Source organism: Strix aluco, chromosome Z, assembly GCF_031877795.1.
Source record: "Strix aluco isolate bStrAlu1 chromosome Z, bStrAlu1.hap1, whole genome shotgun sequence".
NCBI lineage: Eukaryota > Metazoa > Chordata > Aves > Strigiformes > Strigidae > Strix > Strix aluco.
The window spans coordinates 93,240,356-93,255,858 of NC_133971.1; the positions used below are offsets into that span (position 1 = coordinate 93,240,356).

General features: G+C 53.0%; 1 protein-coding gene across 1 annotated transcript in view; it reads right to left on the bottom strand.

Moving 5' to 3' along the window:
- Positions 1–8,357, bottom strand: part of ZBTB7C (zinc finger and BTB domain containing 7C) — a 164,507-nt gene extending 156,150 nt beyond the window's left edge. Inside the window, exons 1-2 of the mRNA XM_074812607.1 lie at positions 8,343–8,357; positions 7,216–7,297 (exon numbers count right to left, since the gene is read on the bottom strand). Of these exons, the coding sequence (XP_074668708.1) occupies positions 7,216–7,220 (5 nt within the window). The 5' untranslated portion in view covers positions 7,221–7,297; positions 8,343–8,357. The remainder of the gene's footprint in view (positions 1–7,215; positions 7,298–8,342) is intronic.
- Between the last annotated feature and the right edge of the window lie 7,146 nt (positions 8,358–15,503).

Here is a 15,503-nt window from a genome sequence, read left to right on the forward strand (position 1 = left end):
TTCAAAGCCCGATAAAGATAACGGTCTTAGAATAACCCCGCATGCACAGTCTTGGAGAAGGTCTGCTCCTGAAATCAATGGACTAGCCAGGCAAATAAAATCACTCATGTGTGGAAGTGTTGCAAGCTCGGTCCATAATACAAGTCATAAAAAAAGGGTCCAAAAAATAACACAGGAGGTGCTGCAGGAGTAAGCACGTACACGTACAGACAAAGCTGCTCTAGTGGGATACTCAAGTTGCATCAACATCACAAAAAATGAAGTTAACACCCTGGTTTTCATATTTTTAAGGGGAATTATAAAATGAGCTATTTGTAAACTGATACTAAATTAATTTACAAGTTGATGTTTATTTTGCGAAGCCCATCATTATTAGGGGCCACTTTACATTTACAACCTGAACCTGGTAAATTCATGCATCATCATATTAACTGCTCATTATCAAACGGCTCATCTATAGCCTTATCATTTGAAACAGTGATCGTTGAAGAAACCCCGCTGCTTGTTTCCCGCTTACAATTTCACATGACATCTCTACGCTTCTCAACAGGCTGACCAAGAAGTGTTTATCTTCTTGGGGAAAAAAAAGGACTCTAAAACAGAGTATCAGGGATTAATCGAACCAGGGCACCGACCCAGTGTCTTTGGGTTGAAGAGAAGACCAAGACCCTCAATACTAAATTCCAGCCCCACAAAGAAACTTCAAGCTGCAAATATCCAAAAAAGGACGATTTATAATGGCAACGCTGACAAGTGGAGCGCTGCCGGCAGACGGCAATGCAATAACAACGCTGCCTGCAAATCCCCACTGAGCAACTTCAGTGACTATCATCCGTCATGTTTCTCTTCTCCTCTGTTTAATTGACAATCAAGATGCTTAAAAGCCACAACAAATACCACAAAATGTTTTCTCTCGCATCACCGTGATTAACTTCTGGAACTTAATTCTCAAGCTGCAAAAGGTCACCAGTTTTGGTCAATCTTCTGGACGTTAACCACAAGCTCACTGCTGACCTAGCTGAGGTCACCATGCTCCTGCCCACCCTTTTTTGGTTTTACTTTGATCGCATGTTCATCACAGAACAAGGCAACTAAAAATAAATCCCCCACAGGGATTTATATTTAAAAGTTGCCAATGGCTTCTTACTCATGTTCCTGTGCCAAGGTACAACATGCTCTACAGAAGGGCTCATCTTCACTGCAGTCATGGAGTTCATCGCCTGCCAATTAGCTTCAGGTCCATACATTTGCTCAGGCTGATTTGGTTACTCTCATCAGATTTGATCAAGCATGCAAATCTTCAGGCCTTACGCTAGGCAAAGCCTGGAGAAATGAGAAGGCCTGAGCCAATAAATAAATAAAACCACCATTTTTGGATTAAAGTGAAAAAAGAGGGCAAGAAGTAAAGTTTTCTCCTCCCTCTCAACCTCCTCCTCTGCTGCGTGTTGTCGAACATGATGCAATGAGAAGGTTTAGGTAGTACTGGAAAGGCTCCTTCCACCAGGAACAGAGACCCAGGGGTCCTACAGGACAAGGGCCATCTTGTAGACTGGTAGATCTTGTACACACCAAAATCTGCAAGACGTAGCGACAACAGGTTGGGAGACACCACTTTTCTCAGCAAATCAGTACCCCGTAAGGTTACTTAGGACTTCCTAGAGCGTTGTTCATCCCACAACCTAATGTCCCTCTCGGGGGTGCTTGGCTGGCAGAGCTGACAACTTTCGGATAAGCTGAAAGCATAGAGCTGCTGGGTTTTCCCACTGGAAGACATAAAATGTCCACAGGAGGTGTCCTGTCGAGTTTCCCATAGGGTTCATCCTATTTGTGGGCCCAACTTTTCCCTGCAGCTCCAAGTGGAGGCAGTAATTCTGCATCTCAGGTCCTGAACCATCGTGTAGTTTTGTTATTAAACAGCTGACGCTGCCTTGAAGCCTGGGAGCAGCGTTTTATGTGCATGTGAGAGTTTATAGAACATTTGGGTGTCATTTCTGATGAATGGCCCTGCATAAATGTTAGATCTCCAACCTGCTGCTCTTGCAAATGCTATTTTTTTTTTCTTATTTATTTGTATTGCAGTAATTCATTCAAGTGCCAACCATGACTGAGGCTGTGCTATCAATATGCAGCCTGACAGCAGCAACAAGAGACACGACCAGCTTTACAGACCACACAGGAGAACAGGAAGCATCATGGCTGGTGTCCATGGGGAATGGAGGTAAAACGAGGTGATGTCCCCAAATCCCAAGGAAAACCCCGGCAAAATGGACAGAAAGAGAACCCTGATCCACAGTGCACCCATCTAAGTGTTTAACCAGAAGAGGACCACTGAAGACCCATGCCAGGCAGAACAAGGAGTCTCAGACAGACCTTTCATATTGAGACGCATGTCCCACCAAAACACCTAGACCATGACAAGAGTGCCTAAAGGCCATCAGCTCACACTTCTGCAAAGCCAGTCGCAGATAAAGCTGTCCTAGCTGGGACAGCCTCCCTACCCGCCCCAGGGACCTGCTTCCCTGCAGGAACTATAATGCACAGCCAGCGCTGGTTTGTATGGACCGTCAGGATGAGATGCTATCAGAGTACAGCTCTTCTTCTCTACAGAGTGCCCCAAGGCGGCGTGCAAGCCCTGCTGCTGGTGAGCAACGCAGAGGTGGAGGGTGGATTTGCAATATCCCAGCTCTGGTCTGGCAAGGTGCGGACCTGCACCATCCCTGAAGAAGCCAACATGCTGTCCAGAAGTAGGCTGACATGGCCCATCAGCACCTACGGGGGATGTGGGCTCACTCCACATCTGTGTCACCTCCTCTACCTGTGCTAGATGTTCATCCCACTGCACGGAGGACCACGAGTGTGGACAACCACCATGGTCATGGGTGACAGCGAGCTGCTGCTACCCCGAGCCACTGCAGCCAGTGTCACCAGGATGGGCTGGACCTCCAAGCCACGGAGGTCTGCCAAGGTCCTAGTCCTGCTCCCTGGGAATTGCACCACCATCTGCAGTAGAAGCAAAGCTGGCTCCTGGTTCTCCCTGCCACCAGGAACAGGCAGTGTCATCTCACCCTTTGAAGCCTTTCTTCTGAACTCCACTCCTGTAGCAACTCCCTTTGCTCCTGGAGATCCGCTGGAGAGGAAACCAGCAGCCTGGCAAGCCCCACTGCTCCCCACCTGCCTGCTCCTTCCTCCTCCAAAAGAAAAAAGAAAAATGCAAACCCTTTCAGACCAACCAGCTTAGGTAAACAAGCCAACACACCTCCTCCCAAAAATGATAATGGAGAACTAAGATCTAACTAAATAAATTAAACAGATTCATTAGAATGGGGAGGGTTGTTTCTTTGAGCTGGTCACAGTGAGATTAAAAGCAAAGCAAGACCTGGATCCCTTTTCACCAGAGTGCTGTAAAGCGAGTGGCACAGACCCAGCAGAGCTTAAAATACACGGCAGGGCACACCCTTCCCTCCAAACACACCTGCCACTTTTTCCCCCCCCTTTTTCTCTCCCACATCCTCTCTGGAAAAGCCAAACTTCATTCATTACAGAACTGAACTATTTCCTTTTTTATTCTAATATTTCCTTTTTTTTTATAGGCAACCATCTGGGAGCAGGGAGGGGAAAGGAAGCCCTGGAGCTTTTCAGACACAATAAAAAAAAAAAAAAAAAAGTATGATTAAAACCAAACAGCATAAACAAACAAACCATGTTACCCAGAATAATGACTTCAGGGAAAAGCGCCAAAAAAATTGTATAAGCTTCTGGAGCGTGGCAGGAGAAGAGAACGGAGAGTCCTCGCTGCCGAGGAGAGCGTGCCGCTGTGGTGGGACGGTGGCGGGGACAGCAGGGATGCTCTGGGAGAGCCAGGAAGGAGAAGGGTTTCACAACGATTTAGCTGTCTAAATATGTCTTTGGGCACCTGGTTTTGGTAATTGCAAAGCCCTGGTCTAGGCAAACTCAGACCCTTCCAATACAGTGTAATTGCCCCTCTGCTCCGCTCTGGTGAGACCCCCCTGCAGTGCTGGGTCCAGCTCTGGGGGCACCAACAGCAGAAGGACACGGACCTGCTCGAGCGGGGCCAGAGGAGGCCACGAAGATGCTCGGGGGGCTGGAGCAGCTCCCCTGTGAGGACAGGCTGAGAGAGTTGGGGGGGTTCAGCTGGAGAAGAGAAGGCTCCAGGGAGACCTTAGAGCGGCCTCCCAGGACTGAAAGGGGCTACAGGAAAGGGGGGAGGGACTCTTGATCAGGGGGTAGGGATAGGATGAGGGGTAAGGGTTTTAAACCGGAAGATTTAGACTAAATCAAAGGAAGACATTTTTTATGATGAGGGTGGTGAAACACTGGCACAGGTTGCCCAGAGAGGTGGTCGATGCCTCATCCCTGGAAACATTCCAGGTCAGGTTGGACGGGGCTCTGAGCAACCTGATCTAGTGGAAGATGTCCCTGCCCACGGCAGGGGGTTGGACTAGATCTGCCTCTATTGATACCAGGGGTTGCCCCAGTGCAGGTGCAGGACCTTGCACTTGGCCTTGTTGAACTTCATGAGGTTCACACAGGGCCACTTCTCGAGCTTGTCCAGGTCCCTCCGGATGGCATCCTGTCCCTCAGGCGTGTCCACCGCACCACTCAGCTTGGTGGTGTCTGCAAATATAAACCCCTCTGAGCTATTCTTGTTTTATAGCTTCATCATTTTCGGCAGCAGCATGCAATATTCTGTAGTGATGACAAACGGGGGGCACGCAGGGCGGTTGGCACTACCCAGAACCAAGGTTATGTTCTCCCAAATAAAGGGGAGCACAGAGGGATCCACCTACTGCTCCTGTCCTAGGAAGGAAGCGTTTTCGGGGGGATGCTTTGCACCCTGATGCAGCACCCTAAAAATAACGGGGTGGAAGAGCCACATGAAAACCACGGTGAGGAGGAGGGGGACAGCATGCAGCATAGAGACAGGGCTAGCAGAAAACATGGGCAGTGCAGGCAGCTACACTCCTGAGATACTGACACTGCAGCAGAGAAGATAAATGACTGGCCCAAGGCCACGCAGCGAGGCAGTGTCCCCTCTACGTGACTTTCAGTCCCTGCTCTGGCACAGGATCACTAAGAGATCCTTCAACAAAATGTTATATTGGCTTCAGAACCGTGTGATTTATTTTACACCCGTACGCACTCACATTTATAAATGTATTTTTTTTTTGCCTCCTTCTTTCTCCTCTATCCAGATGCACTCAAGCACATCTCAAAGCCTCTCTGAATAACCAGAGAAAGTAAAAACTTCATATTTCTCTGATAAAGAACTCGCAGGGGTTGACCTGACTCCAGAAGCTTGGGCTTCGCATGAAGCAGGACGCTGCCAACAGTCCCACCTGGCAAATCAGCGCCTGTATTTACAACCACACTCTGGGAGATACTGCAAATATTTCCTAGAAGCTATAAAACCCATCCCGACGATTGCAATGGGAGCAGGGATGAATTAGCTGAAGTCTGTCACTTGGAGAAGTCACGCTGGAGGAGATCCATCCAGGTAATCCATCTTTCTGCGCTGTAATACAATGACACAGTAATGGCCAGCCCGGAGGGATTTCCTTCAGGAAAACTCAACTGTTACTAAAATGGTAAGTTAATACCGAGAAGAACTCAGCTGCCGTTGGACCAAAGGATGGGCACAACAGGGAATAAAATATTACAGTCCCCATTCAAATATTTTTATTTATAAGAGCAGAAATAAATAGACCTATCTGCAGGCTGCAAAGAGAGAAGGCAGAGATTAAAAGAAAAGAAAAAAACCTGCACGCATCGATTCCTTCTTTGCCATTTTTCCTAATAAATAGCCCGGCATGGCTGTGCTGAGGTGGAGGAGGGCACGCTGCCCAGCTCTCGTGGGGACACAGGACGCAAATCTGAGCTCAGGCTCTGCCCTTTTGTGTTGATTAAAAAAAAAAAAAAAAAGAAGAAGAAAGAAAGCAAGCCAGAAAAGTTATGTAGCTAATAAAGGGCTCTATTGTGCCATCAATTTTTTAAGCTTTAATGATTTCAGGAGGAAGTTCAGCTCAGCAATCAATAGCACAATATGGGCAGGAGGGCTTGGAGGAAATTCAGCGCCGGAGCTGCGGCGAGAGCTGGTGGGAAGCGGGGTTCAGAGGAAGGGGGTTCCCCTTGCTCGGGGCAGAGGGGGTGCCCCAGTACCCCAAACAGGCTGGGCCTGTCCCCTGTCCCGCACAGCTCCCCATCCTCTTCAGCCGGCGCGGTGCGAGCTCCCCCTCCTGCCGCACAGCGTGTGCGGCCGGGGGACAGTGGGGACATTTGGGGATGCTAGGAGCACGGCCAGCAGCGCGGGAGGTGGCAAAGCACCCATGGCGGCTGGGGTGCTCGCCCCACGCGCCCCACACCGGGGCTGAGCACATCCTGGGGATGCTTGCCCCACACTAAGCCCGTCCCAGGGATGCTCCCCCCATGCTGAGCCTGTCCCAAGGATGCTCGCCCCACACTGAACCTGTCCTAAGGATGCTCACCCCACACTAAGCCCGCCCCAGGGATGCTCGCCCCACACTGAGCCTGTCCTAGGGATGCTCGCCCCACACTGAGCCTGTCCTAGGGATGCTCGCCCCACACTGAGCCTGTCCCAGGGATGCTCGCCCCACACTGAGCCTGTCCCAGGGATGCTCGCCCACACTGAGCCCGTACCAGGGATGCTCGCCCCACACTGAGCCTGTCCCAGGGATGCTCGCCCCACACTGAACCTGTCCTAGGGAGGCTTGCCCCACACTGAGCCCATCCCAGGGATGCTCGCCCCATGCTGAGCCCATCCTAGAGATGCTTACCCCACACTGAGCCTGTCCCAAGGATGCTCACCCCACGCTGAGCCTGTCCTAAGGATGCTTGCCCCATGCTGAGCCCGTCCTAGGGATGCTCGCCCCACGCTAAGCCTGTCCTAGGGATGCTCGCCCCACACTGAGCCCGTCCTAGGGGTGCTCGCCCCACACTGAGCCCGTCCTAGGGGTGCTCGCCCCACACTGAGCCCGTCCTAGGGGTGCTCGCCCCACACTGCGCATGTCCCAAGGATGCTCGCCCCACGGTCCCTGCACCCGGTCTGAGCCCATCCCGGGGATGCTCGCCACCAGGCCCACGGGTCCCTGGGCACGCAGGTAGCCCCCCCAGGTCCCCCTCCCGCGGGCAGCCAGCCCCGGTGCTGCCCGCAGCGTGAGCACACGCCGGCAGACGTACCGCATCGCCGAGTCTCGGTGCTACTGGCGGGAAGGCAGGACGCGGGGTTGTCCGGAGGGGGATGATCCTGCGCCAGGCAAACCTAAGTGACACGATGATACAGCATGAAGCTCTTCAGCATCAGCGGGGACAACGCCTCGCCCGAGGTGCCACCCTAACCCCGTTTACAGGGGCTCAGGCAGCAGCTGGATAAATAACCGGAATAAAAACCCACCGAGGACTCCGCAGCACCGGGAGGGGGCTGAGCTACCGGGTCCCTGCCCCAGTGCAAGGTGCAGAGGAGAAGGGATGGGCTGCGATGGGGTCTCCCCCCTGCTTCCCGTCCTTAATTACGAGTAAAATCTGATCCTGTAAGTCAGCGTGCGCTTGGCAGCGCTCAGGATCGCGTCGGCTGCAGCGCGAGCAACCACAGGCAGCAGGAACTCCAGCAAAAGTTTTGCCACGATACCAAAAAAAAAAAAAAAAAAAAAAGAAAAAAAGAATAGTAATAATTAATCAACCAAAAAAAAAATTATAATATTAATCATTCAGTAAAAAGAAAGGGGGGAAATGGCAGACCTGGAAAGCCAGGAGCGACGGTGACAGCGGCGCTGCCTCTGCGCGATGCTGCCGCAGCTCGGGGACCCTCCGGTGCTGCGACCCCGCCGGGAGAACCGGGCACCGTCCCCCCGGTCCCGGGCAGGGAGGGAGGGAGGGAGGGGGGGGGAGGCTGCCGCCACCGCCCCACGCAGGAGGGTCCACGCGTGGCGGGGAGGAGGGCGCTGGGGATGCGGGGACACACACACACACACACACGCCGGTGCATCCCCCCCCGTCGGTGAAGGCAGCAGCCGGGGGATCCCCACCCCCGAGCCCCGGTCCCGTCCCCCCTCACCCCGGGGACTCCGGTGGCAGCGGGGTATGGGGTGGCGTTTTGTTTTGGGGTTTTTTAATGTTAATATTAAATTAAAAAAAGAACTTACCGTCTAAAACGAAATTAAAAGGGAAGGAGCCCCGGCGGCGCGGAGCGGGGAGGGGGGGGAGCATCGCCCCCGCCGGTGGGACGGGACGGGGCGGGGCGGGACGGGGCGGACCTCGGGGGGGGGTGGTGGGGGGTCGGTGGGAGCACGACGGGGACGCGGACCCACCTGCGTGCGGCAGCCGCCCGCCCCGTCCGGCGGCTCCCGGCGGCGGCGAGCGAAGGGCCCGGATGTCTGTAGCCCGCTCCCTCCCCTCAGCGCGGCTCGCTCGCCACCCCCCCAACCCCCGGCCATTGCCGCCGCCCGGGGCGGCCCCACCCCCGCCGAGGGGGGGGGTCACCGACCGCGGGGGGGGGGTGTCACCGACAGCGTAGGGGGGGTCCCGCCGTCCCGCCCGTCCCATCGGGGCGCCCCGCGCTGCCACGTGGGACCAGCGGCGGGGGCGGGGGGGGGGGGGGGGGCGGGGGGGCGCCGCTCCCTCTTCTCCCTCCTCCTCCTCCTCCTCCTCCTCTTCCCCCCCCCGCGTCGGGCTTGACAGGTCCACGCGACCAAACAAACCGCGGCGGACGGGCGGGCGGCTCAGCCAATCGGAACGGGCGGGTGGGCGGCTCAGCCAATCGGGGTGGAGGGGCGGGGCCGTCGGGCGGCGGAGGGGGAGCGGGGTGACGGCGGCGGCGCCCCGGGGTCTGAGCGCCGCCCGCTGCCCTCCGGGGTCTCTGCGAGGGGGAGTCACGGCCAGGGCGGGACGCGGAGGTGCGATGCCCTCAGCACCCCCCGCCCGAGGGAGCGGCGGCCCTGTAGCTGCTCTGAGTTTGGGGGAATCGATGGTGTTGGGAAGGGGGAGCAGCCCGGCGCCCACCTTCACCCCCCCCCGCCACGGCTCACCGGCCTTCGAGGCCGCTGGAGAGAGACTGAAGCGAGCTGGTGTCCTGGACTATCAGATAATTCCAGCGGAATAAACGCTTAGATGGGGAAAAAAAAAAAAAAACAAACACCAAAATACAGAGTGGCAGGGCTGCTCCAGCATCGTCACCCCAAGCCCCGCTCGCAGGCAGGAGCGTGGTGCAGCGGGGTACGTCTCACCTGCCGGGGATCTAGCAGGCCTGGATCCTCTCTACATCATCCCCTTCCCAATCACCACTGTCCGCCTGCGTTCTCCGGGGCACTGGGAAAGGGGATTTAAGATAAAACGTTTGTTCTTTTTTTTTCTGAGAGGAAAAAAAACCCCACAGCTCCCTGAAAGGATCAGTTCCCATGTTCATGCGGATCACAAGCTTAGGGTGCCACCTGCCCCGTGTTTTGTTGTACTGGCATCACCCAGCCTGACAAAAACGTGGGGATGACCCCATATCACTCCTCAGTGTCTCCAGGGTTGGGGTCTGAGGGAATAAAATATGACTTGCAGAGAAAGAAGGCAAAGAGTGCACTTAAATCCCACTCGCTCCACGAAATTAGGATAGTGAGAAGCTTGGTCCCAAAACTGGTGTTCCAAAGGGAAAAATATCAAGGTTCTGACAGCAGGAGGGTTTTTTGGATGGTTGTTCTCTTTGGCAGGGTGTTGTTTTGGGGATTTGGGATTTTTGATTTATTTATTTTTAAGTCAGACCTAGCCAAAATCACAATTTGTTTTGATTTCATCTGGCAGTCTACACCTCATCAGGCTTCCGTGCTTTCCCACCGGGTCCTTGAATGCACGATGCTGAGTCACAGAAGAACATTGTCAGCTTCAACTCAAAGTCGTTGGGTCTTCACCCTCTATATCAGCTATTCGGAGGGGGTGTCCTCCATGTGTGTGTTTAGATCATTTCCAGCGTATTTATACGCGCGCTATTTTCCAAGATTTCTGAGGTGGATGCGGCAAACTTTCAGCAAGTGTTTTCAAAGAAACACCATTTCAAGCCGTTCCTTTAGGGTACGTTGTTCTGCCATCCCTCTTTCAGGTGGAGGACCCTGGCACAGCGGTGCTCCGATTCAGCCTGGGATCTCTGCTCTAAGACCGAGTACAACCATGGCTAACTGCTGATCCAGCCTGGGACTCTGAATGCCTTATTTAGTCAAAACTCTCCGATTCCAATGGAAATCCTTCATTAATAGTTCATTTTTAGATTTAAAGGAAAGATTTGAATTAGAAAGGGTAGGAGCAGCTGCTGCGACTTTTCTCTCCTGATGGAGGAATGTGTGTTCCCAACAGAAAGAGGAGGCAGGATTTGGGGATACCCCACAAAGAACCACAGGGAGCTGTTGTGTGATAAAACCCTGAGTCCTCTGTATCAGCTGATTTTGGAGAGGAAGGATGCAAGGGGCAAGCAGCCATGAAGGAGCAGCGGCCCTTTTCCCTCCAGAGGAAGGATATGGTCCAGCTAAAGAAACTCTCCATAAGGGACAGAGGGGATTTTCCCCAGGGACGCTGGAAGCTTTGTTCTCTAGATCCAGAGTTAACACCTGGTTATTTTTAAAATAACAAGGTCATGTAAAACGCGCTGACAGGAACAACGTGATGCCACCCCCTGATCTCCCCGGTACACGTCCTGCCTTCAAAAATCCATCGACATGGAATTGCCTTCCCAAGCACCTAAGCCCGTGGCAGCAAAAGCACCTTGGAGAGAGTGTGTGACACAAGACAGACGTGCGCCAAGGACTCCTGCACGTCTTCGTCTGGCAAACACTCACCGGCACGGCAGGCGAGAGGCTACAAGGGAGGGCAGCTTTAGACAAGGCATGTCACGAGGCAGAAAGTGCTGCTTCTATCTCCTTGGTTGTTTTCTCCCCCTGCCCAGCCACAGGCAAACTTGAGATAGGACCAAACCAAAGAAGACCTTGGCCTGAGGTTAGAAAGGGATAAAATAGAAACAGAACTTTTCCTGCTCCACTTTGCATCTGGTTGTGTCAGGGTCCTCAGTTCACTAATTGGCCTTAATTACCCTGGCCAACCTCATCTCCACCCATGCATCCTCCACTCATTCATCCAGAGGCTCCACTTAAGCTCAGGCTGGGCACCTTGCCTGAGCTGTGTTGTAGGAGCACCCATTTGTAGTCCTGCCCGGGTTCCTGTGTCAGACCTACGTTTTGTAGCCTTGTTTCCAGTCCTTCTCCTGCTGTTCCCAAGTGGACCCTGGACCCAGTTCATCCCCTCACCTTGCCTGGGACTGTAGGTAGTTCCTTTTTACCAGCATATGGCCCTGCCAACCCTCTTGAGATCTGGTGGGACTACATCCCGGCCAGCAAGGACACCGCCTGTGCCTTGGTCATCCTCAACACTTGGCCCACCTTCCCTTGGCAGGAAGGATCCTGAACGCACCGCAGCACCTGGGAACCCTGATGCATGAACACCCTGCTTCTAGACCGTGTTCCCTGACTAGCTCTGCAAGGCATGTCTGGCAGCTCTTGTGGCTGTTGAACTCGTGAAGGCTTTGGCGTGGGGTTTGTAGGCTCAGGAAGACGTGGCCACCCCTGCCTTACCACCATGTTTGTTCCACTTGTACTTATGGAGGTCTTCGGTCAACTCAAGTACTCTCAGTTAGAGAGGGCTCAACTCCGGCGTTCGCTTGTAACGTGATAGAGAGTGTGGAAGTTGGCAGGAGAGGCAGGGAGCTACCTCACCTTCATGCACATAATCAATAGCAAATCGTTACTTAAAAAGTAAAGTGGTTGATGGTGGTTTTGTAGGGCAAGACATGCCCTGCATCTGCAGCCTTTGATTCATACTGCTTAATGTGCCATGAGATGGAGCTCAGCGAGTGACTCACATGGTAAAAGCTCTCCGGTGAGCCCCTGGTGCTACCTCTCAGTGAGTGTGTCATGGTTGCTTCAGCATGTCTGCGTCTCTTCTCCATCCCAGCTCTGTAAGCCTTCAAGGCCCTGTTAGGGAAATCCCTAAGCCCAGACTTTGGAGGGACAACACCAAAGCATGTGTGGGGCTCTTGCCAGGATCAAGACACTCCCAGTCTGGATTAGGTCCAGCCTGCATGAGGCAGAGTATGATGCAGCTCAGTCCACCTGCAGATACCAGCCAGTGGTGTGGACAGCAAACCCGTGGCTTGGGGAGCACCAGCTGTGGCAACCCGCTCCATCTTGCAGGAGGAAAGAACCTCACTCCTAGCTTCCATCACGTTTATGTGAGGGTCTGGCCGTTCCCGTTTGAAGGAGGCAATGTACTGAAAGAATGTCCCCCGAATTCACATCACCGCATCCATCACAGATACACATCAGCACTTCTGAAGTGTCAGCCTTTCCAAATGCGGTGTGCTGCCCCTTTGAGTGCTGCCACTCCGCTGCGGCATTCAGCCAAGGTATCTAATGGTCCTTCTCTTATTCCAACATTATTTGCTTTACTCCAATAACCTGGTCATTGATTTTGGTCGGGAGCTGCCTGTTGAACAAGTGACAAAGCTAGATAAGATTCTTTCCTACTTTATTTATACACTGAGGATGCGGAGAGTGTTCCCTCACTGACACCTCCTGTGCTCCCCTTGCACTGACAGCAATCTCATTCTTCTTGCTTCCCTGGAGCTACCCTGGGGTTTCTGTCAGTTTGGGTGGGATGCAGGGGGGTCCTTGGAGAAGAGGTGGGAGTGGAGAGGCACTGGGACCAGGCTGCTTTAGCTGAGAGGCGGGCAGCACAGAGGAAAGGCAGCAACCAACTTGGGGCTTGTGAGATCTCCAGTCAGCAATGGCCTAAACTGCCCCGTCGGAGTCTGCAGCGAGACAGGAGCACTCACATGTTGACCATACCCCCGCGTGCTGCTCCGTGGTTAATTACTGGCCCCTGGCACAGACCCCAAACCCTCTTCTAACCGTATCTCCCACCTAGAGCCCTCCTTGTCCTTAGCTCTATGCAGCCCTAAATGCCGCTCACCACTGCAGCTCCAGTCCCCTTACCATACCGTGGTGCTGGATGCCTGGTAGACCTCAGCCTGGTGTGTGGAAGTAAAACCTGCTCGAGCGCCAAGACGCACCCCGAGCCGGGATGCACACGCTGTGTGGGCATAGTTTTGACCGTTATTCCTGCAACTGGAGTACGTCTTGCACAGTGAATGGGAGAGCTGGGGCCGTGAAACTGGTGAACCGAACACAGTCCGAGTCCTTCAGCATGTACAAGCTCAAGCCACGCAGCCAGGCTTTGCCGGGGTGATCTGTCCCTGGTGTGATTCTCTCAAGCTAATGCTTAAAGACTGTGCCACGGCCACATCTCTGCACCCATCTGCAGTGTGGTCAGCTCTCCTTGCACTTTGCCTCCTCTCTCAAATGAGGTGGCAATCCTCTCTTCCTCTGGCGATGCTTAGCCCAGCGGGTCTGCATTTTCAGTCTGCTGTTCAAAGGCTACATTAATGTGGAGGATAATAAAGTGTCCTTGGAGATGCAGGAAGGCAGCCATGGGTGTAGCACAGGCTCCACTGAAGCCAGTGACAAATCTGACTTCAGATTGATGCGCCAACTGCTCTGATGCCTCATCGAAGCATCACGGGGCAGCAAGGGACCTAGCCTGTTCGGTGCAGTGAAGGAACTAAACCAGGAGAAACCCTAAAATCCTGCTGCCTGAACGTAGGGAAACCTTTCATCTGAGCACGAGCAGCTGAAAACGGCTTCGGTGACAAAATGCCAGTTGAGCTCAAGAGGAGCGTGAAGGGTTACGGACACTTGTGCTGTGACAGGCGGTCCTGGGCAAGGCTGAGCACGTCCTGTGGAGCCCAGCCAGCAGGGCTGACCTGATGTAACTGGGAGCTGAAGCTGGCGCTGGATGCTTGACTTGAAATGGCCCAGGGACTGAACAGATGGCTCCTCTTTATTTGCATGCTACTTGGATTTGTGAGTCAAGCAGAAGAATAACTTAATTTTTGACATTTGCTTCTCCTCAGAGCCCGGCACAATTTATGTTATACTGGCATTTGCGTGAAGGATGTTGCTTTAGGCACAAAACCCATCCTGGCTTTAACCCTAAAAGGAGCCAAATAGGCAGGAACCATGTTCCTCCCCAGCTCTTTTGTAGGCTCTGCCAAGGGATATCACACTTACACAATGACCAAAGAATCAGGAGAAAACAGTCATTTAGGGCTTGTGGAAGGAAGGGGCAGGGTTGGAGTTAAACTGGACTGGAAAATATCTCATTTGTAGGCCTGAAATGAGAGACTGTTTGTGGATGAGGTTTACCTCCTATTAAAAATACCCTTCAAGGCCTGTGCAGTTAGACTTGAGCACAGGGGATAAATTTAGTAAAGGCCCGTTCCTGCTGACATAAACTTAAGTGAAAATAATATATATGGCCAGGGCACAACATCTGCAAGCCAATTAAAAACCTGGCTGATCACACCCAAGATGACAGTTGCCATGACTAGTGTGTCTGTGTGCCACCCCTTTTAGAGGGAAAAAAACAAATCCTGACCGGCTGTGCAGCATCTTCCTGTACCCACGACAGCTAATGGTGATGATGTGACAGCTCGAGCCCTGGGAGTCTGTCCTGCTCGCCATCACTGCTGTGCCTGCTGTCCCTGTGTGGTCATGTATGTGATACTCACGGTTTTGACAGTAGGGCAGTAATAAAAGTCACAGGATAAGAGAATAAAGTGCATTTTCTGGCCTAAGATGTGAGAGTTAGCCTGGGTAAGGACGTGTGTGCTTTGACGCCCATAAACGTACGAACTTTTCAAAAGCTGTATTTTAAATACCTAGTACAAAGAGATGTTCTTGGGTTTGCCGTGGACAAAGGGCAGTTCTCCTTCACCTGTAAATTTAAGTGAAGCATCAGGTGTTGTCAGCAAAACGGGTTTGTGAATGTGAGATAAAGCAGCCAGAGCGGGGAGATCCATGTCCCTGAAGTCTGGGGCTCCGTTATGTTTTCCAGACGCTTTCCAGCATCTCTTGCATTCACTGTGATCCCCCTCTTGTGGCTAGTCCAGCGCCTGCAAAATTTCCCTGCCTGTGCCTGTCAAGGCTCAGTGGCTTGAGGTTCCTGAACCAATGCAACAGAAATATGGTGGCTTTAATAGGTTAGCTGCCCCCCAGCTGTGACCGTCCTGGTGTGTGCTAGAAGATGACCCAAACTGTTGTAAAGTGCATTGGCTCAAACCTCTCCTGTTGACTGTTACCCCAGTAGCCTAAGTTACCAACCTGTCTTGGAGCTGCTGACCTTGTGTAAGATCTTAACAAGCTCCGGTTGTGAAGTAAAACATGTGGTTTAAACCGTATTCGTGGCAAGTCCAGCCAACACGCTTTCCTTCACCACATGGACAGGCCATGGGCATGCAGAGGAAGCAGCCCATCTCACGGGCCATAACTTGCTATATTACAATAACTTGGTCACATCTGATGGTGTGTTTCAGATTTGGCCTGAGC